The sequence below is a fragment of the Panthera tigris genome, chromosome A2, assembly GCF_018350195.1.
Source record: "Panthera tigris isolate Pti1 chromosome A2, P.tigris_Pti1_mat1.1, whole genome shotgun sequence".
NCBI lineage: Eukaryota > Metazoa > Chordata > Mammalia > Carnivora > Felidae > Panthera > Panthera tigris.
Genome location: NC_056661.1, coordinates 161,957,277 through 161,982,181, shown reverse-complemented (window position 1 = coordinate 161,982,181; position 24,905 = coordinate 161,957,277). Strand labels below are relative to the sequence as shown.

Sequence of the window (24,905 nt, the reverse complement as noted above, 5' to 3'; positions counted from 1 at the left end):
GGGGACCCACGTTCTCACCCTTCCTCTGCCACCAGGTGGACGGTCCACATTTCTGGATTCACCTTTGTGTTTCCATCTGCAAAATGAAGAATCATTTGAACTGAATTGGTCGTTCCCAACTATGCATGCTTCAAGCTGCATTAAGGTGTTCTGCTGCGAGAATTTAAATTTCCCACTTTTTGGCCAAAATAAAGGTGTTTTTTTTTTTTCTAATTTTTTTTTTTAACGTTTATTTATTTTTGAGACAGAGAGAGACAGAGCATGCACAGGGGAGGAGCAGAGAGAGAGGGAGACACAGAATCCGAAACAGGCTCCAGGCTCCGAGCTGTCAGCACAGAGCCCGACACGGGGCTCGAACTCACGGACCATGAGATCATGACCTGAGCCGAAGTCGGACGATTAACGGACCAAGCCACCCAGGCGCCCCAAGGTGTTTTCAATTTTAAGGCTGTTTTCCCTACAGTTTTTTTCTTTAACAGGTAGCAGGTGCAGCCACATGCGGTTGTGATTGGATCCCAAATTATACATGGATTTTCCATATATCAAGTCCTCTGCCAGGCCTGGTAGCATCCCCGGGGTGGGGGCGGGGGGGGTGGTCAGTGAAACCCGCCGACGAAGCCTTCAGTCCACAGGCCAGGTTTGCACTGTCGCCCCCTAGAGTCTGAGAGAGGTACAAATCTCGGTGCTGATTTCTTCTTCCCCATTTCCGGACCGTCTACACCTCCCACCCGTGGATGGGGTCCCAAGGCCTGCCCTCTGCCCATGGGGCACACACGACAGAGCAGGCCAGTGCCCCACGGCCACTCACAGTTGCTGGTTGTGACCTGTGACCGGTGCCAGCGACCTGAGAGGCTTTCCATGTTTTCTCCCTCATTTTCTGAGGTTCGGGGTGAAGGAAGATCTGAAAGCGGGGCTCCCTGGGAAAGGGAGGGGAACCGGACCCACTGCGAGATGCTCTGCCCTGGGTTCTGCGTGTTAAGCGGCTCCGGGCAGGAGGGAGGGGACAGAGATGGCATAATGTGCCCCTGGTCAGCCAGGTGGCCTGGCCCCAAGCCCTGGAAGGAGGAGCTCTGTGGGATTTGAGGTTCCGATAGAGTGAGTCCCTTTCTCTGTTCCCACAGACCCCAGCTTTGAGGGGGGCCAAGGGGCCGTGTCTTTTAGGCTTTCTGGTCCAACTGGCCACCCCAGAGTATAGCCCTCACCCTGCCACCGTCTCCTGATGGGCGACTGGCCACCAACAGCTCGAGCGTGACCCTTCCTGAGGGCACCATAGCGCCTGGTCTTTGGGCTCACGCACACCCTCGTTTCAGACAGGTGTCCATCCTGTCCACCTGCTGCCCTCCGCTGGACCCTCCTGGATTCGAACAGGAAGACACGGTGCTCCCGGCTCCAGGCTCTGAGCGGTCAGCACAGAGCCGGACACGGGGCTTGAACTCACGAACCGCGAGATGGTGACCTGAGCCGAAGTCGGACGCTTAACCGACTGAGCCACCCAGGCGCCCCTGCACTCTAGTTTGGATCCAAAAGCAAAACCCCTTTCCCGGTGTGAACTCCACAAACTTATCCTATTTGTGACGCTACTATGGAAATCACGTCCCCACTAGATTAGCCAACTGTGCCCACATGACCTGCCTCTTTCTGCCCATTTTGCCCCTGCCCCCAACTGATGGGGTGCCCCCTCCCCAGTTCTCAGCCACCATCAAGACTAAGACCATGTGGGGCGCCTGGGTGGCTCAGTCGGTTATGCATCCAGGTCTGGGTTTCGGCTCCAGTCATGATCTCACGGTGTCATGGGTTTGAGCCCCATGTTGGGCTCTGCGCTGACAGCTCGGAGCCTGGAGCCTGCTTCACATTCTGTGTCTCCCTGCCTCTCAGCTCCTCCCCTGCTCATGCTCTGTCTCTCAGTAATAAATAAACGTTAAAAAAAAATAATAAAATAATAATAAAAATAAAGAAAGAAACTTAAAAAAAGTGTACGAATTGTAATCTCTTTGAGGGGAAGGGCACGAGTTTTGCATTCAAATCCGAGCCCCAGTGCATACTTACTCTGTGACCTCAGGCCAGTGACTTACTCTGTGCCTCACTTTCTGCATCTACAGAATGGGGGTGGTAATAATACCTGCCTCTTAAGATTGCTGAGGGACTTAAGTGGCATAATGTATGTTGTGTTAGTTGGTTGGTCCCTGGCTGCATAAACGCTGTGAGATTACTGTCCCTGGTGTTGAACTTGCTTTAATTCTAAGCCTTCCTGCTACCCGCCCCCCAGTAATTGGGGGTGTCGTTATTATAACCACCACTAGGGGTCAGGCTTTGGCGCCTCTCACTTACCAAGCACACTTCTCCGGTGGGAGAGGGGCCAAGGGGATGTCTCGAGAACCCAAACGTTCAACTTTTGCGGCTCCCACCCTTTCTTTCCCTGCCCTAATCCAACACTCACTTCCTCCGCTGGAGACCTCCAGCCCCTCCTCTGGGAGGGAGATGCGTTCGGTCTTCTAGAAGTAGACCTAAAACAGGGCAGAGCCAGAACCCGGTGAGGCTTGGCCCTGAGCAACCCGGAGGAAGCTTTCACCCCTTCCCCCCGGAGGTTCAAGGCCCCACTGGTCCACAGACAGGCCCCCCTCAGAGGGGCACAGATTCTGGCTAAAGGAGCTCCCTCCCTGTCCACCAGTGGCCAGGCTGTCCCCAAGCTGCCCAGTGCACATTCCGGGCACACACTAACCCAACCCGCTAATATGGTACCATCGGTGTACTCGCCCTCATTTACTCCTGCATTTATGCAGCCTTGGCTGCATCCAGTGGAGGTGAAGGTAAGTTCCTGCTTCACCCAGCAATTTCACACAGAGGCGTGGCCCCCAGACTCTGCGGGATTGGCCCCTGGGGCATTTGGACATTTGAAGGTGTTTCCATTCGTCAGAATAATAGAGGAGGGACAAGCCTTTAATGGGCAGGGCCAGGGGTATTTGATAGCGTGCAACAAGCAACAAGGAACAGTCCTACAATTTCACCCCAAACACATTGTATTCTTTGAGTGTTTTTTTTTTTTTAATGTTTATTTACTTGAGAGAGAGGAGAGAGAGAGAGAGGCAGCAGGGAGGGGCAGAGAGAGACACACACACAGAACCCGAAGCAGGCTCCAGGCTCTGAGCTGTCAGCACAGAGCCCGACGCGGGGCTCGAACCCACAAACTGTGAGATCACGACCTGAGCCGAAGTTGGACACTTAACCGACTTACCCACCCCGGTGTCCCCAAAATAAAATTTATATCTAAAAAAAAAAAAAAAAAGATCCTTAATTTTCCCAGTTAAAAATAAGGGAACAGACTTTCCATCCCTCGTTTTTCTTCTAGACTTTCTCTCTCAGTTCATCTCATATGTATGCACGTCTCTTAATGGCTAAATAAGCGGCTTGCCAGTCTGAAAACTCAGGAATGTTTCCTCCAGGAGCTGGGAGCCACCTCTCTGACACATAATCATCAGGGTAGATATCGCCCCACCTCCCGGTTTCCTGGGTGGAGAGGGCTTAACGCCAGCTGTCCCTTTACTCTGAATTGCAAAACCTATCTCCCAGCACAAAGATACAAGGAAATCAGCAATTTCTCTTGAGAACACGTGTGACGAGCCGCATCTGCCTGACTACATAAAAGACTGAGATGTCCTGGTCTTTGCAATCTCTGCAGCAGATGGCCTGTGATACACTTCACATTCAAGTTTAATGCTTATTCGATAATACAACGGTTTTCTTCCTCTTCTACCTGTATGGACAGGCTTCCGGGGTTGGGAGATTGCGCTTTTAATTATATTTCCCCAACAGGGCCCGTGTCGGGAGGCAAACGCTGGAATGTGTGGTTTGGCCAGTGTGGATTCCTGTGGGGGCCACGGCAGGGCCAGGTCCGCTGAGAGGCCTATCCTTGGACAGCCTCCCGGAACAGGGGCAAGGTCACCCTGGTGCCCCCAAGAATTGTGTGACCTCCTCTTCTGAGTCGGAGGCGTCTCATCTGTGAAATGCTGCTGAAAAATACTTTCCTCAAAGTAGGAATCAAAGTAGGGATCAAGGATGAGCATTGATGGGGGGTAGGGGACAGCATTCAGGGAGCAAGAACGAAGAAGGGGAGGAAGAAGGGAGGACCACTTGGCATAGAGATGGGGCTGTGGGGGGACAGCCACCAGGCATTGGGGGCCATCGGAGTGGTGGTGGTACGTTTCGGGTGGGGCTGGAAGGTAAGACCAGAGCAGCAGGCAGGGGGCCAGGCAAGGGCTGTCTTCTTTGCTCCCAGGAGCTAGGTTCCATCCTTGTAGCCTTGTTACTGAGAAAAAACTCAGTGACAGCCTGAACGTGGGTGACCAGGTGAGAAAAGGACGGGGCGGGAGGTCTGGGAAGGCTCTGTGCCCAAGGAAGGGGCAGCACGGATCCACACCCTGAGCGCTAGAGACGCCCCAGCCCAAGGCAGCGGGGAGGCAGTGGGGCCCGGCACGTGTGTGTGTGTGTGTGTGTGTGTGTGTGTGCGCGCGCGCGCGCGCCCCTGACTCAGCAGGGACCGCCGGCGGGCTGGGGTCAGAGGCAGAGTAGACCCTGGGGGTGCTGGCTGGGGCTCGCTGGGCCGCGATGACCCCGCAGGCACCCGGCCGTCCCCGGGCAGGGGCGGGGCGCACGGCCGGGCTCCCGGCGCCCGGGGTTCGGTCCCACGGGCGGCCCGGGGCGGGGCGGGGCGGCCCCAGGCGGGCTTAGCGCACCGGACAACACTAACGCCCCGGCCAGCAAATCTTTTGTCCGGGGCGGCGCTGACCCAGCAGGGCGCCGCCCGCTTATAAAGGGGCCTGCAGCCCGAGGGGCGGGGACACCATGGCGCAGTGCTCCGGCAAGGTGAGTGTGGTCCCTCCCGGCCCGACGTTAACGACGTTACCCACACTGCGTTCCACTTTTCCCCCGTTCCGGGGAGGCGGGGGCCAAACCTAACTCTTTGCACCGTTCGCCCTTTGCATCTGACAGACCTGAGCGAAACTGGCAAAACGTCCTACCCAAACCGGGCGCGCTGGCCTCTGGTGTGCGAGGTGGGAAGGCCCCGTCCCTACCCCCTCCATCAGTGGCTCTGGAGAGGTTTGAGGGATCCTGGAATCCTCTGGGTGACTAGTTCTCCCTAAATATCTCTGGGCCATCGGCCAGGCCTGTCTTGGGCAGGAAGGTGGCAAATTTGGATCTCCCCCAACCATTCTCGCTGGCTAATCCGGTGCAGCCTCTGTCTCCAGGGGCCGCATTCAGGGTCAGTGCGTGAGCACATTATTCAGTCCGCACTGGCTAGGTTATGCGTCAGTAACAGACAACCCCCAAGAGCCCCTCGCGCCCCTGCACACCCTCCCCCAGGCCCAGAGGCACAGCTGGGGAGTCACGCCCTGGGCTCTCAGAGCTTCTGCCCAAGGGGCCCAGAAGGGAAGTCCCTGGCATCGGCACAAATGATTACACCGGTTACCAGGCCCCAGGACACGTTAATTTGTACTTTGCCAGGGCCCTTCGAGGCGCACAATTCTTGAAAACCAGATAGTTACTGAATGGTTGGAGTTTTAGGGTCCACCGCAGTAAATGAACTTTGGGGTTGATAGCGTGCATGTTGTTTAGGGACAAGGAGAACCTGTCCGTGCTACGTTGCCGTAGGACACGGTGCCTGAACTGCCCACCGAGTTGGTAATGTTCCAGATCTGACACATGCCTGTCACCCACAGGAGAGGCCTAGTACACAAAGGGACGAGTTACATTGAAAAAGCCCCCTTTTTAGCCATTAATCCCTGCACCAGGCTCTGACTGGTCACTGCATTCAGTGTTTCCCGTTAAGGGGCCCGGTCCCAGGCACTCGACTTTCTGAAAATTCATTGTTTGGTTATGATGATGGGGTTGTGGGTGAAATGCTTTTTTTCTGAAAACACTTGGATGTTAGGTTTTAACAATGAACAAAAATTGAGTGTAAGGAATGCAGTGGGAGGGGCGCCTGGGTGGCTCAGTCGGTTGAGCGTTGACTTCGGCTCAGGTCGTGATCCCGCAGTTGGTGGGTTCGAGCCCCGCGTCAGGCTCTGTGCTGACAGCTCAGAGCCTGGAGCTGCTTCGGATTCTGTGTCTCCCTCTCTGTCTCTGCCCCTCCCCCGCTTGCACTCTGTCTCTCTCTCTCTCTCTGTCTCTCAAAATTAAACATTAAAAAAAATTTTTTTTAATGCATTGCGAGTTTGAAAGGAGCCTGTTTTCAAATGGGCCAGGGACAAAGGGGGCATCCCTGTCCCCAGATATTTTCTGAAATTTGGTTGCTCAACCGTGAGCTCCCAGAGTAGGGAGGGCCAGGCCCCAGACCTCAGCCCACCTTGCATTCATTCCTTCACCCAGCTAACGGTGTTGAGCCCCTGCTGTACACAGCAGGCCTGGGAATCAGGGTTCAATCGAGGGTGTTGGACCCCAGCTGTCCGCTCCCGAGACTGAAAGGAGAAAGCCCCTGACCCCGAGCCCTCTAACCTGGCCTTTCTAGATCACCTTCTATGAAGGCAAGCACTTCACGGGACGGAAACTCGAGGTCTATGGGGACTGTGACAACTTCCAGGACCGAGGCTTTATGAACCGGGTGAACTCCATCCGCGTGGAGAGCGGAGCCTGGGTCTGCTACGATCACCCCGACTTCCGGGGCCAACAGTTCATCCTGGAGCACGGCAACTACCCTGACTTCCTGTGCTGGAACGGCCACAACGACCACATGGGGTCCTGCCGGCCCGTGGGGATGGTGAGTGGGCCTCTGGCTGGGGGCCTCCTGCCAGAGCGACCGAGGGTCCGTGCTGCATGGTCTTCCCAGCTTTAAGATCTGATGAGGCTGTGGGATGTTTTAAGATGCAGAGATGCCCCCCCCCCGACAGACCCGCCATCCCCCCCCCCCACCCCCGTGTGTGGGCTGGCATGGGAATGAACAGGAGAGCCAGAAGTCCTGTTTGTGTTTTTGAGAGAGCGGGGGAGGGGCAGAGGGAGAGGGAGAAAGGATCCCAAGCAGACCCCAGGCCCAGCACAGAGCCCGATGCAGGGCTCCATCTCACGAACCGTGAGGTCATGACCTGAGCCCAAATCAAGAGTTGGTCGGTCGCTTCACCGGCTGAGCCCCCCAGGCGCCCCTGCCCCTGGAGTTTTTATACCTGACATTTACAGGCACGTATCAGGGAACCACCTTCCATTTCTGCTCCCAAAATCTTGCTGAACTTTCCACTTAGAATGCTGTTGGAAATATTAGAAGTTTCGATTTGCAACTGGACGGGGGAGAATGTAACCTAAGCAGGGCTGATTCGGGCCTGGTGTGTCCGCTCCTGTGGGTCATTGTGTCGCGCTTTTCAGGCGGCTTTGATGCTCTGGCTGTGGAATGACTGAAGGAGGTGACTAAGTCACCAGCTGGTCCTCGGGGAATTTGGGGGCGGGTCTCTGGGAGCCACACGAGCGGCTGTCATCTCACAGCGTGGCCCAGTGTGTGTAGGGAGAGTGTAGGAGGGACGTCACTACCCACGGTGATCGTTCATGTCTGCCCACCCCCCCCCCCCCGGGAAGGGGGATCCGAGGACGTAGGATTCACACAAGTTACCAGTGCTAGCTGACCGGCGCTGAGGTCCACATGGTCAGGTGGGAAACGGCAGATTCCTGAACCAGAGGGTCCTCAGAGTCTCAGCCGTGTGTCTGTAGAAGGACCTGTCTCTGGATGTGGGGGCCAGGTGGTCCTAAGTGAACATCTTAGGAACCCCAGGGAAGGGGCCTCCTGTATGGGGGCCCCCCCTCTCTCTTCCACACGAGTCCGGGGCTTTGGCATCTCAGATCGTAAGTATGCTCCCTTAGTATTTCCACCAGGCCAGAGACATTTGGAAAAAGGAGTTAATGTGGTTGGCCCTGGATCTTGCATACTGCTGTTTAAAAAGAAAAAAATTTTTAAGCTTATTTATTTAGAGAGAGAGCGTGAGCAGGGGAGGGGCAGAGAGGGCCGGAACGAGAGAGAATCCCAAGCAGTCTCCACACTGCCAACGCGGAGCCCAACGTGGGGCTTGAACCCACAAAACCGTGAGATCATGACCTGAGCTGAAACTGAGTGTCAGACCCTTAACCTTAACCGACTGAGCCACCCACAGGCCCTTGCATAATGCTGCTTATATGTAAACTATCCCGGAGCCTGCTGGGAAATGGCCCTCCTCTGTCTTTTGGAAATACAAGGAATCTTATAGGGTGCTATATAGTGTCATCCCAGTAAGCCAGCTGGGATTCCAGCAAATGAGATCTCTGTTATTTGTTTTAGATTTTTGGCTTCGTGTTTTAATAAAAGGTTCTGTTACAGTTTGTAAAATATTATCATTGAGAGGCTTGCCCGTGGCCTGAGGCCCCAGGGTGGGGATGGAGGGCAGAGGAATGCGTTGGTGTGGCTGGGGCCTACGTCCCCCAGTGCAGGCACCAGAAGGGAACCCAGCGGCCCAGGCCCTGGTCAGAGCGCGGCCACTGTGTCCCCCGGCGGTCTGGGCCGCTCCAACTCTTGGATTCTTTAGTTGAGGAGAGAGGAGATTGGACTGGTTCAGGGGCCCTGAAGCCTTTTAAAGTGATCGACCCCTCTCATCCAGCCAGATCTCATGTCCCAGAACAAGCAGAGTGCTGGGTGGGCCACTTAGGTTGGGGTGGCAGGCACTCACCGGTCCCCCCCCCCCCCAGCATCGGGTGCCCCGAGCCCCGGGGCGATTCCGAGTTTCTGGCCACGTGGGTTCTGTGTTGGGGGGGAATGGGACTCAGCACCGTTTGCCTTCTTTCCTTCCTCCGCTCCCGCGGGCCCGCAGCATGGGGAGAATTTCCGCATGGAGATCTTCGAGGGTTGCAACTTCACCGGCCAGTGCCTGGAGTTTCAGGACGACTGTCCCTTCCTGCAGAGCCGGGGCTGGGCCAAGAACTGTGTCAACGCCGTCAAGGTGTATGGGGACGGCGCGTGAGTAGAGGCCGCAAGGCCGCCGACCGCGGCCCGGCTGGGCCCTGCACAGCCAAGTGTGTGGGGAGGCCGCCGGGCGGGCCCGACCCCAGCAGCGGGGGAGGCCCGGCACCCCCTCAGCTGCCTCCTCTACCCCAGCCAAGCAGCGGGGAGGCTTCCTCCGTGGCTCCCGAAGGCCGTGGTGAGGGGACGTGGGACCCCAGAGGTAGGCCTCCCCAGTGGGAGCAGACGTAGCAGGGCCCTTTGTGGACTAACGGTTCTCTAAGATTAGACTGAGCTCGGGGACAGTACTTTGGTCCCCTCGAACCAGAGGAAGCCCGCTCACCCTACACACCCCGGTCCTACTCGGCCAAGGGGTCCCCTGAGCTGGAGCTCTCCTACCGAGCGGGCAGACCCCTGCCACACAGCCCCTCCGGGGAGCTGGACGTCATGGCGGCTCACTTCCGGTGGACAGGTTGTGGCCACGGGGGTTTTGCCCAGGGCGTGTCTGCCCTGCTCCTGGAGAGTGGTCAGGACCCCCGTGCTGGCCTGGCTTCTGCCAGCCCCCCGTATAGTCAGCTCCTCCTGTGAGCCAGTGGGTAGCGTCATCTCTGTTTACAGAGAAGCAAGCGGAGGCTCCGAAAGTGACCTCGCCCCGCTCGCTCGTGAACCGCACAGCGGGGGTGGCAGCCGGGCGTCAAGTCAGAGTGTCCCCGGTGTGGAGCAGGGAGCCTCCCCTGACCTCAGTCCCGGCCCCTCTGCAGAAGAGCCCCACGCGGGTTCCGGGAACGTGGCTCCCGTGACAGCAGCTAAGGGGTCCAGTTGCTGTCTGTGTGCCCGAGGTGGGGGATCAGGGCACGTCACGAGAGGTTCAAGAGTGGTCACGGGAGGGACTGAATGGAGGTTGTGGCTGAGCCAGAGGGAGCACTGGACCCCTCGCCTCCCCGGCCCCCCGGCCCCCCCAGGGGGATTCTCTCCTCCTTCCCAGAGTCCCAGGGGGACTCAGCTCCCTCCCTGCTATTTCTCTGTCACTCTGACTCTATCCAGGGTTCCTTTTCTCCTGTCTGCCTTTCTCTGCCTTTCAGAAATGTTTGCCCTCAGTTGAAGGCCTCTGGGAATCCGGGGGTAGAATTCCAGAACAACAGTTTGCCTGGAAAACGACCGGCTAAATTATGTCTCGTGAGGCCAGAGTCATACCTTTGCGTGGAAGGTGTCCTGAGACCCTAGCCACAGTCCCCGAACACCCACCCTGGGAAGACTCCAGGGGCCTCTTTAGGAAAAGGGGGCGGGGGAGGGTGGGAGCTAAGAGTTTTGAGTGCAGGGGCCCGGGGTCTCCTGTAACACCCACTTACTCAGCGGCTGTGTATGGCCAGCCCCACATCTCACCCAGGGCTCTGCTCTCCTCCCTACGGGGGTTCACCCTTTGCTCCTGTGACTACCTTTAAAAAAAAAAAAAAAAAAGTAAGCCCTTGGCCAGGGTGATGGCCTGGACCACCGGGTCTGGGGGCGGTGACCTCCGTCAAGCCCTTTCCTGGGGTCTGATGGGGAGCCTCCAGGCAGGTCTCCCTACCGCCTCCCAGACACCAGCCGCGGTGTTCCGCTGGTTCCCGAGTCAGCTCAGGATCGACCTGTCCCCACAGACCCGGGTTCTGGGGGGCATTTGGAGGGAAATGTGCCAGGTCGCTCTCCCTACTTCCTGCCACCCCCCAAAGAGCACAGTCCTTGCTGTGGATGGGCCACGCCCCCTCCTCCCTCCCTCTTCATGCCTGGTCCCCAAAGTCACAGCAGGAAGCCCCGGAGACCGGAGACGTTTACTGCAGAGGCCCAGCCTGTCCTTCCTCTTCTTCCTTTTGGGGACTCCAGCATATACGCCCCGAAACCTTGGGCCTGAGCCACCCACGGGCATGAGGAGGGGGAGGAGGGGGGAGGGGCAGGAAGGCTAGGGGTGTGGGGAGGCCAGGGTGAGCCAGGTCTGCCCTGAGCTCCCCAGCGGCTCACGTACTGGGCCTCTCTCTTCATTCCCGACCCCTGACCCTTGTGCAGACTGCGCCAGGAGCCAGATGTGGAGTCGGGATGGGGCAGGAAGGGGGTGGCCGGGGAAGCTGCCCTAAGCAGGCGACTCGGGGCGCAGGGGGTGGGGGTGAGGGGGGTGGCGTGTGACTTGGGCAGTCACTCCCTTCTCTGGGCGGGCTGGGCTCAGAAAGTCTGAGTCTGTGTCTCAGCCAGGGGAAGGCCCCTTCAGCAGCCGAGTGCTTTGGGGGGGCGAGGGCCACAGTGGGGTTCGCTGCAAAGACAGAGTCAGGGCACCCGATGGCCTGGGCCGGAAGGACCCCAGCGACCGGATCGGGGCGTGTAGCCCCGCTTTGCTTCCCGCGGTGGAAGAGCCAAGGGTGAGGGAGCATCAGAAGGGAGGAGGAGAGGCCAGCCCCACAGGCCCTGCCCCACACCTCTCCCCCTCAGCTCGGGCCCCCACATTGGCCGGGAGGGGTGAGGGGTGGCGGGCAGGCGGGAGGCGGGCAGACCCTGTGCTGCTCAGCGGCTCACGGCCGCCTGGCCTCCCTCTGGCCGCAGGTGGGTCCTGTACGAGGAGCCCAACTACCACGGCCGCATGTACCTGGTGGAGCGGGGTGACTTCCGCAACTACTCGGACTGGGAGGCCCACAGCTCTCGCGTCCAGTCGGTCCGCAGGGTGGTCAACTTCTTCTAGCGGCAGCCCCTTCCGGCCCCACCCTGGGCTCAGACCCTGAGGAATAAAGGTCACGGAAAAGGAGAGCTGAGCTGGCCTGAGTGATTTCCCCGCCCCTCCCTGACCGTGGGGCAGCCGGCAGGGCACCTGGGCCCCGGGCTCAGGCCGGGGAGCTGAGGGCGGCCGAAGGGGCCAGAAGGGATCTACAGGCCCTGGAGCCGAGCCCTTTCATTTGACACGGGAGAGGCGTGCGCCCTGAGCGGGAAGGACAGCCTCCGGTCCCAGAGCCAGCTCCCCGTGGAGCCAGGATAGGGCCAGAGCGCCCGTTAGGGGGAGAGTCGGGGAGAAGTAAGGGGGGCTGAGGCCGCCACTCCCTCCCGGCTGTGCCTCTCCTGACTCAGCAGCCCCGGGGCGGCCAGGCCACGTGGTCTGCTCTGCAGCCAAAAGCCTGACCCAGGGTTCATGAGTCTGCCTCTCTGGCTGATCTTGGCCTTGGGGTTTACGGGAAAGGCCCCTCTGAAAAGATGGGCTGGGCCTTAGGGACACATTGCCCGCTTGATCGTGCAACGGGGGCTCAGGAGACTCGGGAATACGCGGACCCCGAGGCAGTGGAGGAGGAGACTTGGAAGGAGCTGAAGACCATTGCTCCCGCGCCCAGCCTGCTCCCGGGGCTGGGCAGACCCAGGGGCCTGGCTCCCTTCACCCCCTTGGGTGAACCCGTGGACCTTGTTTGTGGCCTCCGCCCTCTCCGGGACCCTGGGTCTACCCTGTTGGGGGTCTGAGCCAGGGGCAAGGGAGGGAGGAGCGTGTCCTGAAGGTGGTGGGGTTTCTGGGAATAAGAGGGTCCGCACTCCGGACACCTGCCCACCCACACTTCAGTGTCCAGCCTCCCCTCCCCCGTGAGACAGGATGGGAGCCTGCGGGACACTAGCAGTGGCCCAGGTAACTTCTGCCTCCTGCCCGGGGCTCCCCACCAGAATCCTGAACCACGGAGCAGCCTGGACGGACCCCGGCTGTTCAGATGGGCATAGAGATACTCGACAGGGAGAGGCCTCGGCTGCTGTCCTCCCCTATGGGCTGGGCTCCTGGGAACACAAGGGCACTGGACACTCGGACAGGGTTCCGTGGAGATGAGGAAACCAAAGATGTCTACTCCCCGCTGCACCCAGACCGAGGCGCCTGGCGGGAAGAGGGATGAGGGGCTGCGGCAGCCTGAATTGCTCCCAAGAGTGCTGACCATTGGCTCAAGCTCGTGCTCCAGCTTTACAACCCCCCGCCCTCACTCTGTGATCCTGCGGTCCCCTGCCCCCGCCCCACAGTTTGCCCCTTGACTGGCCACACAGGCTCCGCCCCCTCCTCTCCACACATCTTGCTTGTGCTTTTCCGATTAGGGGGAGGGGGTCCCAAACGGGAAGGACCCCTTCAGGCTGGCCACTCCTTCGGGCCCCCTATGGGAAAGTACTTGAACCCTGGAATTAATACATCGACTAGAATCGGGCCGTGGACAGGCTGGGTGGTGGGGAGGGAGGGAAACAGGGTCCCAGAAAGAAAACCAAAAATCTCCGGGGTGGGTTCTGCTGAGGGTTCTGAGTGAGGAAGAGTCTGTCCTAGGGGGCTGTGAGGGTGCCGTTGTCCCACTTCTGGGTTCTGCCCCCGCACCCCACGTTGCCCACTGAGGGAGAAGTGGAAAAGGTGAGTCATCGGGGGGCTCCCACAGTTCACCCAGCACAACACCTGCCAAGATCCGGGTGGCGAAGGCATAGGGCCCCCATGAGTCTGCTGGGGGACCCCTCTAAGCAGAGAAGTTACAGCACTGGGCGGCCATCCACCCCTCCAGGATGGGGAGAGGGTTGCCATCCTGCCATTTGTAGATGGGGTCCACAAAGGGCGTGCCCTGCACCCCAAACACCCCAACCTTCCTCCTTTCACCTCCAGCCCAGAGCGTGGAGCCCGGGAAGCCCCTGGCTGTGTGGGACTGAGGCCTGCCAGGTGCAGACACCCTCCTTCCAGGCCCTCCCTCCACGACAGGGCTCAGATCATGAACTTGGAAGAAACCACCACCACAGCAAACGGGTTCAAATCTCTAAGCCCGGAACGAATCAACATGTAAATACACCGTCACCCTGTCTGAATTGGGAGGAGGCTGGTATGAAGTCATGCTTTTGTTTTTCATTTCTCTGCCAGTTTGTTCAGGGAGGTGGAACTTTCCGTGTGAAGTCAGCCACCCTGGTCTCCACTTGTGTGGGCCCTGCCCCCGGCTAGGACCCTGTCCCTGCTCGGCTGGCCCCTCCGTGCTCCACTCGGGTCTGGGACGGGAATCTATGATGTTCCTTACTGTGTACAGTAACCCCAAGGCCGGGGGAGGCAGGACCTGGTGTCCCCACTCACGGTGTGAAGGAGCAGAGGGTCAGAGGCACCTTGGGCTGCTGTAACAAATACCAGGACTGGGGGCTTAGACAGCAGAAGTTCATTTTCTCGCAGTTCCGAAGGCCAGAAGTCCAAGGTCAAGGTGTGGGCAGAATTGGTTTCTCCTGAGGCCTCTCTCCGTGGCTTGCCCATGGCAGTCTTCTGGCCGTGTCTTCACGTGGTCTCTGCTCTGTGTGCCTCTGGGTCCTAATCTCTTCTATACTAGCGGTTTGGGATCAAGGGTCCCCCTGAACTACCTCATTTTAACTTATTTCCACCTTTAAAGATCCTGTCTCCAAATACAGTCACATTCTGAGGTCCTGAGGGTTAAGACTTCAATATATAAACTTGGGGGGCCTACAGGGGGCGCCTGGGCGGCTCAGTAGGTTGAGTGACCGACTTCAGCTCAGGTCATGATCTCACGGTCCGTGAGTTCGAGCCCCTCGTCGGGGTCTGTGCTGACAGCTCGGAGCCTGGAGCCTGTTTCAGATTCTGTGTCTCCCTCTCTCTCTGCTCCTCCCCTGCTTGTGCTCTCTCTCTCTCTCTCTCTCTCTCTCTCAAAAATAAACATTAAACAAAATTTTTTAAATTGAATTTGGGGCGCATACGTTTCAGCCCACAACACAAACCAAACAGCTTTGGGCCTCAGTTTCCTGCTCTGCGAAACGAGGGCAAATCTATCTGTTGTTCCAACTGTATACAGTTGTAGAAGCCAAGCCAGTAACCCACGAGAAGGTGCTGCATGAATATGGGTCATTGGCAGGAAGTGACGAGTGTGCTCAAGGTCACCCGGGACGTTGGGGAGCAGGGACAGACGGGTTCTGGTTCTGATGGACCCCACCCCAATGCTCTCTCTAGCATTCCCTTACGGTGTGACCTCGGACAGGTCACTGCTCCGTGCCTCAATTTCCCCTGCTGTGCGGTAGGGGCAACAACAGCACCCCCTTTTGGGGATTACATGAGGACTTCTTTTTTTTTTTTTAATTTTTTTTTCAACGTTTTTTATTTATTTTTGGGACAGAGAGAGACAGACAGAGCATGAACGGGGGAGGGGCAGAGAGAGGGAGACACAGAATCGGAAACAGGCTCCAGGCTCTGAGCCATCAGCCCAGAGCCCGACGCGGGGCTCGAACTCACGGACCGCGAGATCGTGACCTGGCTGAAGTCGGACGCTTAACCGACTGCGCCACCCAGGCGCCCCGGGGATTACATGAGGACTTCTGATGAAGGAAGCCCTCCCATGGGGTCAGGAGCTTGGCCCCCCTGTTCCTTCTCCGGCAGGCAGCCTCTGGGGAGCCAGGCTTCCAGGCGTTCTGGAGGTTTCTCCTAAACTTGCCCCCACCCCCACCCCGGCCCCAACCGCTCCCCTAGAACTAGGAATAGTGGCACCTCATTAACTGGTGATTGACTGCTTGTGCTCCTGGGTGACCTGCCCTCACCCCAGCCCCCCTGTGCCCTAATCTGTCAGCAAATCTGCTTTCTGTGCCATCCCCACCAGAGCGCTTGTGGGCAGGCTCGCAATTTGTCTGAAGTCCGTCCAGGGGATCGGGTAGACCGAGGGCCGGTGCCTTCTGAGGAGAGTCACACATGCTTCACATACTTCTGTCCCCGCTCTGTGGTTTGGGAAGCCAGGACTTTCTCAAAGCCGTCCTGTCCCTCCTCCGTCCCCAGCCCGCGGCCCCCTGCCGACCAGGAACTGGCTGTTCCACAGTCAGACCCCAGGAAAAAATTTTCCCTTTGAAGCCGCAGGTGTTCCTGCCCGGGAGTGCTCTCTCCGCACAGCATCCCCCACCCCCTGCAGGTGACCCGGCTGTCCCCCTGGCTCACCGCAGTCCCCGCTGGAGGCCTCCTGTCCCTGCCTCTGCCCCACCAGAGGAGTCCCTTCAGACCCCTACGTATCTTCCTCCCTCCCCCCTCAACAACCCATATGGGTTTGCAATGAAAACCTGCTGCGGGGGAGGCTTTTCCAAAATCTGGCTCCGGGGTTTCCGTTTGGGAGGATGGAGACGACGCCCTGGAGACGGTGGTGATGGGCGCAGACATGAACGGACACCATGGGAGATCTGTTCTGTCATCACAATGAAAACAAAAGTCTAGCCCCTCCTCGTTGCCAGGGTGCCAAGGGCTGCTGGGAGATCATCTGGACATGAAGGACCCTCCCCGGATTCTAGAGGATCCCGTGGGCGCCCCCTGCCCACGCCGCCCCCTACCTGGAGAGTCTGTCCCCTCGTTCCTGATCTCAGTCGGTTCCCCCACCGAATGCCGGGGACGTTGAAAGTGCACAAGGCAAACTTCCTTCCACAGGGTGGCTCGGGGAACCCGGGGCGAGGACTGGGCTGAGCCCCAACTTCCTGAGCCCCAGCCCCTGCTCAGCTGGGGGCGGCCCGGCGACACGAGAGGGATTGACTTGCCTGGCAGCCCGGGACCCCCGGACATGTAAAATGAGCAGTTTCGTAAACAGGATCTTGGCTTGCCCGTGGCCTGCGGCTAAGGCTAAGCCCCTCTCTGGAACCAGTGATTGAAAACATCCCGAAAGGGTCGAGCTGATCCTCGGCACAGGACAGAAGGGACAGAAGGGACCTCCCTGGAAAGTGAGAGCAGCCCCTTGCTCAGGGCGGGTGGGGGGAGCGGTCAGAGGTGAGAACCCTGTTCCTGGTCCCTGCGTGCCCAGCGTCCCCCCGGGACCACACACCCTGGGTGGAGGGCGGGGGCCCCATAGGGTGAGCCATCGACCATGATGGGAGGGCCCCTGTCCAACCGGAGAGGCTTTGGCCGTTGTGTAGGACTGCCCTGCTTGGGATGGATCCATACCACCTCTCCATGCATCTTGCCGGGCCCCCAGCATGCAGGGAGCCCACCATTTGGGGCTGAGAAAGGTGTCTCCTGGATCCCTTTCCCATGGAGGATTTGGGGGGCTTGTCCCTGGGTGCCGGGCTGCTTCACAGCTGCGACCCACAAGCAGCATCCTGGGATTCCTGATCCACATGGACAAGAAGGGCAGCAGGAACAGGCACCACCCAGGAAATGGGGCTACTGGCCAGAAATCCTTTCCTGGGGCTCTGGAGAGAGCAGCACCACCCCCCACCCCCAAGACAGGGAGCACTCAACTGCCACTTTACACATCGTGGGGCTGCGCACCAAAGCCAGGGGCGTCCGTCTTGAGCAAAAAAATTAAGGCAGAGAAAGCATGTGAAAGACATCTTGGGGATTTCGAAAAAGGGAGAAGAAAAAAAGGGGAGGCCAGGGTAAGGTGAGCGTCCACAGTGTTCTACGGGGTACGAAGTCCCGATTCTTTGAAAACAGCATCGGCTCCACGATGCCGAGTCCAAAAGATAAAAAGAAGCCAGTTTCCCGGGAGGAACGCAGCCATTCCTGGGACTCAAGCCAAAGAGACACTTCTTCCAGGGGTCCTTGGGACCCATGCTGCAATTCACAAGCAGCATCCTCAACATAGCCCTCTTGCAAAGAAAATAACAAGCTTCCTAGGATTTTTGTTAATAATACCCCGCAGGGCTAGGCCCACGGTGCCGTGCCAAAGTAAACTTTCTGTGGGGGCAGTATTTTAACATCACTTGTTTATACAGGGACATTTAGCTGATGCTGAGTATATCTCACTGGGCTGTGAAGGCCGGACCTGACCATCCTTAGTTATCAGAACATACTAACAACAACACAACTAATATTTATTGAGCCATTACGATGCCAAAAACACAAGGGACCATCGACACAAGGGACCTCCGGCCTTCTGACTCCTGCCTACGGCCCCACAGCAGTGGTTTTCCTGCTTTTTTTTTTTTTTAAATGTTTGTTTATTTTTGAGAGACAGAAAGACAGAGCACAAGCAGGGGAGGGACAGAGAGAGAGGGAGACACAGAATCCGGAGCAGGCTCCAGACTCAGAGCTGTCAGCACAGAGCCCGACGTGGGGCTTGAGCTCACGGACCGCGAGATCATGACCTGAGCTGAAGCCCAGCACTCAACTGACTGAGCCACCCAGGCGCCCAGTGATCTTTCTGCCTAAACCTGTTTGTGGGTCGTTATATACAAGTGAAATGGCTGTGTCACAGAACAGTCCTCACACTCAGTATGGAGCTGAACATTGATATTTTCTTTCAAAACAATGCTGGTCAGAGACCCACTAAATTTATCTCACAAGCCCCAGTGGATCATGATTCTCTAGTCTGAAAAACACTACTCAAAAAACAAACAAACAGGGGCGTTTGGGTGGCTCGGTCGGTTAAGCGTCCAACTTTGGCTCAGGTCACGATCTCACGGTTCATGAGTTCGAGCCCCGCATCGGGCTCTGTACTGACAGCTCAGAGCCTGGAGCCTGCTTCCGATTCTGTGTCTCCCTCTCTGTCTGCTCCTCCCCCGCTCATGCTCTGTCTCTCTCCTTCAAAAATAAATGAAAAAAACAAAACAAAAACAAAAAAGCCACTACTCCACAAAGACCTAAGGAGATGTGGCAGACATTGTGGACTAGCCAATCCAATCCCAGTCCTCTAACCTTGCCTGTCTTTCCTGACACATCCGGGAAAGCCAACTACTTTTTTCCCTGCCTCCCTTGCATGGACGCAGCTCATGGACACAGCCATGGGAAAAGCTCTGAGCAATGGGATGAAAACCAAAGATTATTAAAAGGACTTCTAAAAAGGCTTTTGCTGTCTTGATAAAAAGCCACTTCCCCCTGGCTTCCTGCCTTGAATGAAGATGTGATGCCAGGAGCCTGGGCGGCCTTCTTGTAACCATGAGAGCAAAGCAGAGAGAATATGGCTCCAGTGTCATTAAGCCCCTAAACCTGGGTCAGCAGCCACCCTTGTTTATGTTAGAGAAATTAACCCCTATTTATTTTGCCAGTATTACGTTTTCTATCCCTTACATGTGAAGGCGTTCCTAACCGATCACAAACAGTTCCTAATACGTACCTAGTTCTGTGCCTCACTGGTGACTATTGAGCACTTGCAGGGCACCTGGCTGGCTCAGTCAGTAGAGCATGTGACTCTTGATCTTGGGCTTGTAAATTTGAGCCCCACATTGGGTGTAAAGGTTACGAAAAGAAAAGAAAAGAACTTGCTTTTGGAAGTATGAAGACAGATGTTTTTTCAATCAACATCTATCATCAAACTGTTCATCTGTTCAAATGGGCATCCTCTGCCTAGTTTGTCCAAAGTAGTGACATATAAGGATAATGGGGACCACAGAGGTTCTATAAGTCTTCAGAACATCTTTTCGGCTCTGCAGAAAGTGCGCTAATAGTGTGATATCTGTATACAAAGGAGAGAAGATATGTGACTTAGCCTGTGTCTGTGCCCCCCTCCCCCCGCCCAGCCTGGTCCACTCCAATCTGCTAACCTTCCTGGTGCCTAAGCCACACAGTTTGTGACACTTCGCTATGCCAGCCATAGGCAACGGATATGGATGGAAAGAGCCGCCCTGGTAGAGGGTGGCAAAACATGGGGCCAAGTTACCGTCCGTGGCCCGCTGGAACCAGGCGCCCACTGGAACTGGCAGAGTTTCGAAGGACTGCACAGTTGCGGTCATAAAACGCTTTTAGAAGGATGCAGAATGCAGACGCCATGGTGGAGAGCTGCTTCTCCAGCACCGGGTATTTGGATACACAGCAAGATTACGTCTCACGACGTGCGTGGCGGAACCCAAGGCCTTCCGTGAACAGGCTAAAAATCTGGAGACAAAGTTTGGAGACCGATCCTGTAGATTGCCAAACGGAAACCCCAGTTGTATCCACCAACTTGCCAGGTCTTCCGTGTGAAATTTATTTATTTTTTTAAATTTTTTTAACGTTTATTTATTTTTGAGACAGAGAGAGACAGAGCATGAACAGGGGAGGGTCAGAGGGAGAGGGAGACACAGAATCCGAAGCAGGCTCCAGGCTCTGAGCAGTCAGCACAGAGCCCGACGCGGGGCTTGAACCCATGGACAGTACCGTGTGAAATTTAAAGCACTCATGAGAGAAGGACCATTGGGAGGGGGGTGGCGGGGGGATGTGGAGGACTTCGAGGACCCTCCCCACTCCCCTGAGGAAGATGGTTTTCCCTTGAAGAAGCAGCGAACAGCTCTCTGCACGCCGTACCTCTCCTAGCTATTTCCCCAGTGACAGGGTTTTCGCTTGTATGGCTTAGACTAGAGGCAGAGATGCAGAATGCAGAGACAAGGCAAGGAGAGAGATACCCGGGGAAATTGCAGGGGTCCACGAATTTCCATCATCAGAAATCTGGAGAATGTAGGGATGGGTTTTGAGGGTGCTTGGCCAAGAGGGAGGAACACGATTCTGGATCCGATTGAGGGCACGGAGAAGACAATCTGGTGTTTGATGCGCCGGCTTGGGGACTGTGGTCTGTGTTCCAACAACTTACTGGACGGGCTGATGCCAACCCGACGGCATTGAAATGACACAGAAAGGCCAGGAGCCCTGGCATACATAACACCGGGGGCTTGGTTCTAACCAAGAGACAAGAATGCTGAATTGGATCCATTCACACGTACCCACCTCACCCAGCCTTGGCTGGTACCCCGAGGGCACCCACTTGATTCCCTACCCCCAACTTCACCCTTGCCACAGGAGTAAATTGCTAACAGAAGTTCCGGAATCTTTAAAGGCTGTCTCCCAGGGAATGCTGCCAGGAGGGGCTGTGAAGAAACATCTGGTCTCCCAGGGGGTGGACGAGCATCTGCTGGAAAGTACAGTGGGTTGGGCCTCAGAGTGTAAGGCAGGCGTGGAGCTTGGGTCTCAGGGAGCCCTGTGACCTTCCAAGATCTCAGGCTCTGGGGGATGAACGGGCGATCGCCCAGAGTTGACTCTGGGAGCAATCCGTTGAAGTCTCCGTCGATCTGCAGAATCAGGAAGGTGAGGCAGCGTGTGAGAGGACCGCGCAATCCCCAGACCTGGCACTCCGGAAGATGCCCGCCACGGTGTCACAGGTACCTCCTGTGACTTCTTCCCGGTCTTTGAAAGTTAGACCTTGGGTCATTGCCTCAGATAGAGATGACTGGGGGGAAGTAAATACTTAGACTTTTAAGGGGCCTAGCACACCACGTGCGAGCGAGTCTCTGAGAGGACGGCCAGCAGAACGTTGGGAGCTATAGTTATTGACAAAGCGATCTCGCTGACTTCCGGGGGGGAATGGGGCGCCCACAGAGCGGTGGCCTGGAGGGGTATGGATGCGACCCGTGGACAGTGCCCAGACTCCAGTCCAGCCTCCCCTCTTGCTAGCTGTGTGAGCCTGGAAGGGTTAATGTCCCTCTGCGTCTCAGTTTCCCTACAGTAAGATGGCATATTAATAGTATCTCTGCAAAAGGTTATTAGGAAGGGGCCCCTGGGAGAACGTGAGACTCTTGATCTTGAAGTCGTGAGTTCGAGCCCCATGTTGGGCGTAGAGATTGCTTCAAAATGTTATCGTGGGGGGGCGCCTGGGTGGCTGGGTCGGTTAAGCGTCTGACTCTTGATTTTGGCTCAGGTCATGATCTCACAGTTCTTGAGATTGAGCCCCATGTCAGGCTCTGCCCTGACAGCACGGAGCCTGCTAGGGATTCTCCCTCTCTGCCCTCCCCCCGCTCACGTGCGTGCTCGCTTTCAAAACAAATAAATACACATCTAAAAAATGTTACTGTAGGGTGCCTGGGTAACTCAGCTGGTTGGGTGTCACACTTCAGCTATGGGTCATGATCTCGTAGTTCGTGAGTTCGAGCCCCACATCGGCTCTCTGCTGTCACGGCGGAGCCCGCTTCAGATCCTCTGTACCCGCCCCTGCCCCTCCCCTGCTCGTTCTCTTTCTCTCTCTCAAAATAAATAAACTTTAAAAAATAAAAATTAAAAAAATGTTATTGTGAGGATAATAAGACCTGTAAAGCACTTGTAACACGTTCTAGCATATTCTCGGTGTTCAATAAATATTACTGTCATCGTTCTGATGGTCATACTCAGCAATGAAGATCACTGAGACGGCCACCGTCACACAGGCAGGGCCACCAAGGACTCGGGCCTCTCGGGGGTTAAGGTCTGGGTCTCCACAAAGAGACAGAGAGGGGAGCCGGGAGTCCCGGCATGTCCTAATTCTTACCTTTCTTTAATTTGGATGCTCATTTCTTCCTTCGCCTGATATCCTTCTGACAGATTCCCTTCTCTTGCCTACACTCAGTAAGCTCAGTGTCTCTCACCACAACCAAAGAGTCCTGATGGACACCAGCTTGCTCCCAGCAAAATAAAGGCAGGTGTAGAGTTAATGGGTCAGTGGACCCTTGGCTTCCGATTGGAAACACACGAAACTCATGTAAAATACGCGTAGTAGGATTAACAGCTCCAGTATGAATTAAACTTGGCTTCAGGATCCACACAGAGAACAAGCAAATGCATCATTTTGTGGGCAGCTAGAAATCTTCTGGAATGAGTGAAAACAGATGCTGCTAAACCAGCCTCCCTCCTTGTCCTTTCTAGTCACACACACACACACACACACACACACGAACAGGCACGCATGCACACACACTCTAACCATGATGCCTTGCTGGGTCCGGTGTGAATAAAAGCCACTCACAAGAGGAGAGATGCCCACAGGCAGCATGTTCGAGATCTCTGTGGGAGGGCAGAAGTGTACCGGGCACCAAGAGACAGGCTGTGGGCCTGCTTATCTCCATCCACAGAGAAATGCACTTAGTGAGGTGCCCACAGATCCTCGTTGGAATATTCAGGGAAAGACACTCTTGCCAGACCTTTGCCTGAGATTTCTCTCCAGGAAAATTCAGTGGGATCGGAGAGAAAGGAACTACCACGAGCCTTCCATGTCCTAGGCACTGAGGGATGGGCTTGCTCCCTTTAAGTCACTGATTCACTTGCATTATGTAGACAGATCATTTAGACATGAGCCTAACAGATCCGAATCTCCCACTCAACTGCGTGACTTTGTCTACTTAACCTCTCTAGGCCTCATTGTCCTCATCAGCAAAACCAGAAAGATAATATTTATCTCGAGTAGTTGTTATGGAAGTTCGAAGTTATTACACACTGTGCGATTGTGCCTGCCTTATCACTGTCACTTGATTATAGTGAAATACTGTAAAAATTCTGATAGCATAGGATGTTTTTGTTTGTTTGCTTAGTGTCTAGGGGAGGATAGAATATGTAGGAAAGATTTCTGCCAGCCTTGGAAATCATTCTTTTCCAGTCTGACCGTGGTGGCGGATACAGGGACCGGGTTTCACTTCTTCATCATCGGATGCACGCAAGATGCTGTTGAGAAGTGTGACTGGGTGGGTTAGTTTCAGGGAATTTCTTGCAAGAGGCGTTAGCAGAGTTGGCCTGAAACCGGAAACCAGAGATGGTTGTTGCCTGTAGAGGGAAAGGTCAGGAGGCTTGGGAAGGTCTCTCTGTCCCAGATATCCCTCCCTCTGCCTCGTAAAGGCTGAACTCTAGAATGTAAGCGAAAAGCTTTTTTCCTTTTCTTTTCGTTTTTCAAAAGCAAATGGTAGCTCAGCCAGTCCACGTCAAGAATTGTGTAGAATTCCTGTGTCAGGTGCGGAAGGACCCTGCCCTGGGGGCAGAGAGGGTAAAGGAATCCCTTTACCAGGGACCCCAAGGACCAGGACCCCAAGGGAGGGAACAGCCCAGGGAGGGGGTCTTCTGTCTCCTTTGGGTTTTCTTCTGAGCACCTGTCCGGCCAGCTGCCCATCAGTCTTCATACCTGGATGTTGCAAGGGCATCTTGACGGTCACAGGTCCTAAGAGGAACTTACAGTCAGCCTGTGGGAGCATCTCTGAACCCAGTCCTTGTCTACGCAGTCTTAGAGTAGCAGACACCCCGTGGATCCTCCCTTCCTCCCTGCAAGCATCCAATTTCCAAAGATACTTCAGGGTGTCTGTTTTCCTCTCTCCTGCTGGATCACACCCCATCCTGCCTCCTTTCAGTCCACCTCTACCTGTGTCTTCCCACAACTCCAAATCCCACTGCCCCCCACCCCTAAACCCTTCACTGGGGCCAGCTCCCTAAGCTGAACTGTAAACTGACTCACCAGATCGAATAAATTGTCCAGTGTGCCCTGGGACCCCAATATGGGGTTTGCTTTTGGTGTCTGGGCGTGGTCAGCCATTGGGAGAAGGTCTGGCCGTCTTTGCAAAGCTACCTGGCTCCGTTACCCCGCCCCTCGGGAAACCCTGCTACTTTTAGGACCTGGAGGATCCGAGTCGGAGTTGCGCGGGTGGGGGGTGGGGGCGTCACCCCTCCCCGCCCCCAGCGAAGCAGGCGGCGGAACCGCTCTAATAGGAACCAGCAGGCGTTCCGGGAGGGCTCCCGTCCCGGGGTGTGGGATTCCCGCAGAGACCTCAGTGGACCGTCAGAGGAGCTGGGGTGGGATGGGGATGTCAAAAGACGGATCGGTGGGTGGGGACCCCGCACCCGCAGCGCGAGGACGGCGAGAGCCCGGCGCCGAGGACCCCGCGGCCGCGTGAATGGGTGAACCTGACCGCTCCGGGAAACCCCACCGCGCCGCTCTCCCCCGGCTCACCCGCCGCCACCCCACTGGCGGAACTTCTTGAGAATTCGGGGCGTGTGTGTGATTTCCCAGCGAGGGCGGGCCAGGGGCGCTCTCCAACAAGGGGACCGTCCTACAGCATCCCCCCCCTCAGGGCTGGGAGCCTGGAGCGGGGCAGGCTTGCCCCGTGGTGGCGCGCAGCCGCCGGCCCGAGGGAGCTCCCGGGCGTGCGGGTCTCACCCCACCGGACCCTCGCGTCCACCTCCTCCTCCCTCGTCCCGGCCTTCGGTCCCCGCCCGGGGCAGCCGGGGGAGTCGCACGTGGGGCGGTGGGTCCGGAGGGCCGGGTGCCGGGGTGGGGGCTGGGGCGCCGGCCGGCCGGCCGGGAAAGTGGGA

The 24,905-nt window shown here is 56.7% G+C and overlaps 1 protein-coding gene and 1 long non-coding RNA gene across 2 annotated transcripts; one reads left to right on the top strand and one right to left on the bottom strand.

The window, feature by feature from the left end:
- Positions 1 to 4,748: 4,748 nt before the first annotated feature.
- On the top strand, positions 4,749 to 11,678 carry CRYGN (crystallin gamma N). Its single transcript, XM_042977439.1, has 4 exons — positions 4,749 to 4,860; positions 6,503 to 6,751; positions 8,814 to 8,959; positions 11,510 to 11,678. Exons 1-4 carry the CDS (start codon positions 4,840 to 4,842, stop codon positions 11,643 to 11,645), a joined length of 552 nt encoding a protein of 183 aa, XP_042833373.1. The 5' UTR covers positions 4,749 to 4,839; the 3' UTR covers positions 11,646 to 11,678.
- On the bottom strand, positions 8,302 to 11,849 carry LOC122236467. Its single transcript, XR_006214544.1, has 3 exons — positions 11,772 to 11,849; positions 11,553 to 11,681; positions 8,302 to 8,911 (listed from the first exon to the last, which is right to left on the bottom strand). It is a non-coding gene; the product is annotated as an uncharacterized LOC122236467 (long non-coding RNA).
- Between the last annotated feature and the right edge of the window lie 13,056 nt (positions 11,850 to 24,905).

Bases quoted from the DNA above. Each gene is read 5' to 3' on its own strand.
- CRYGN (XM_042977439.1), top strand. From the start codon at position 4,840: ATGGCGCAGTGCTCCGGCAAG. The intron at 6,752-8,813 runs GTGAGTGGGCCT...GCGGGCCCGCAG, and splicing joins CCTGCCGGCCCGTGGGGATG to CATGGGGAGAATTTCCGCAT. The intron at 8,960-11,509 runs GTGAGTAGAGGC...CTCTGGCCGCAG, and splicing joins AAGGTGTATGGGGACGGCGC to GTGGGTCCTGTACGAGGAGC.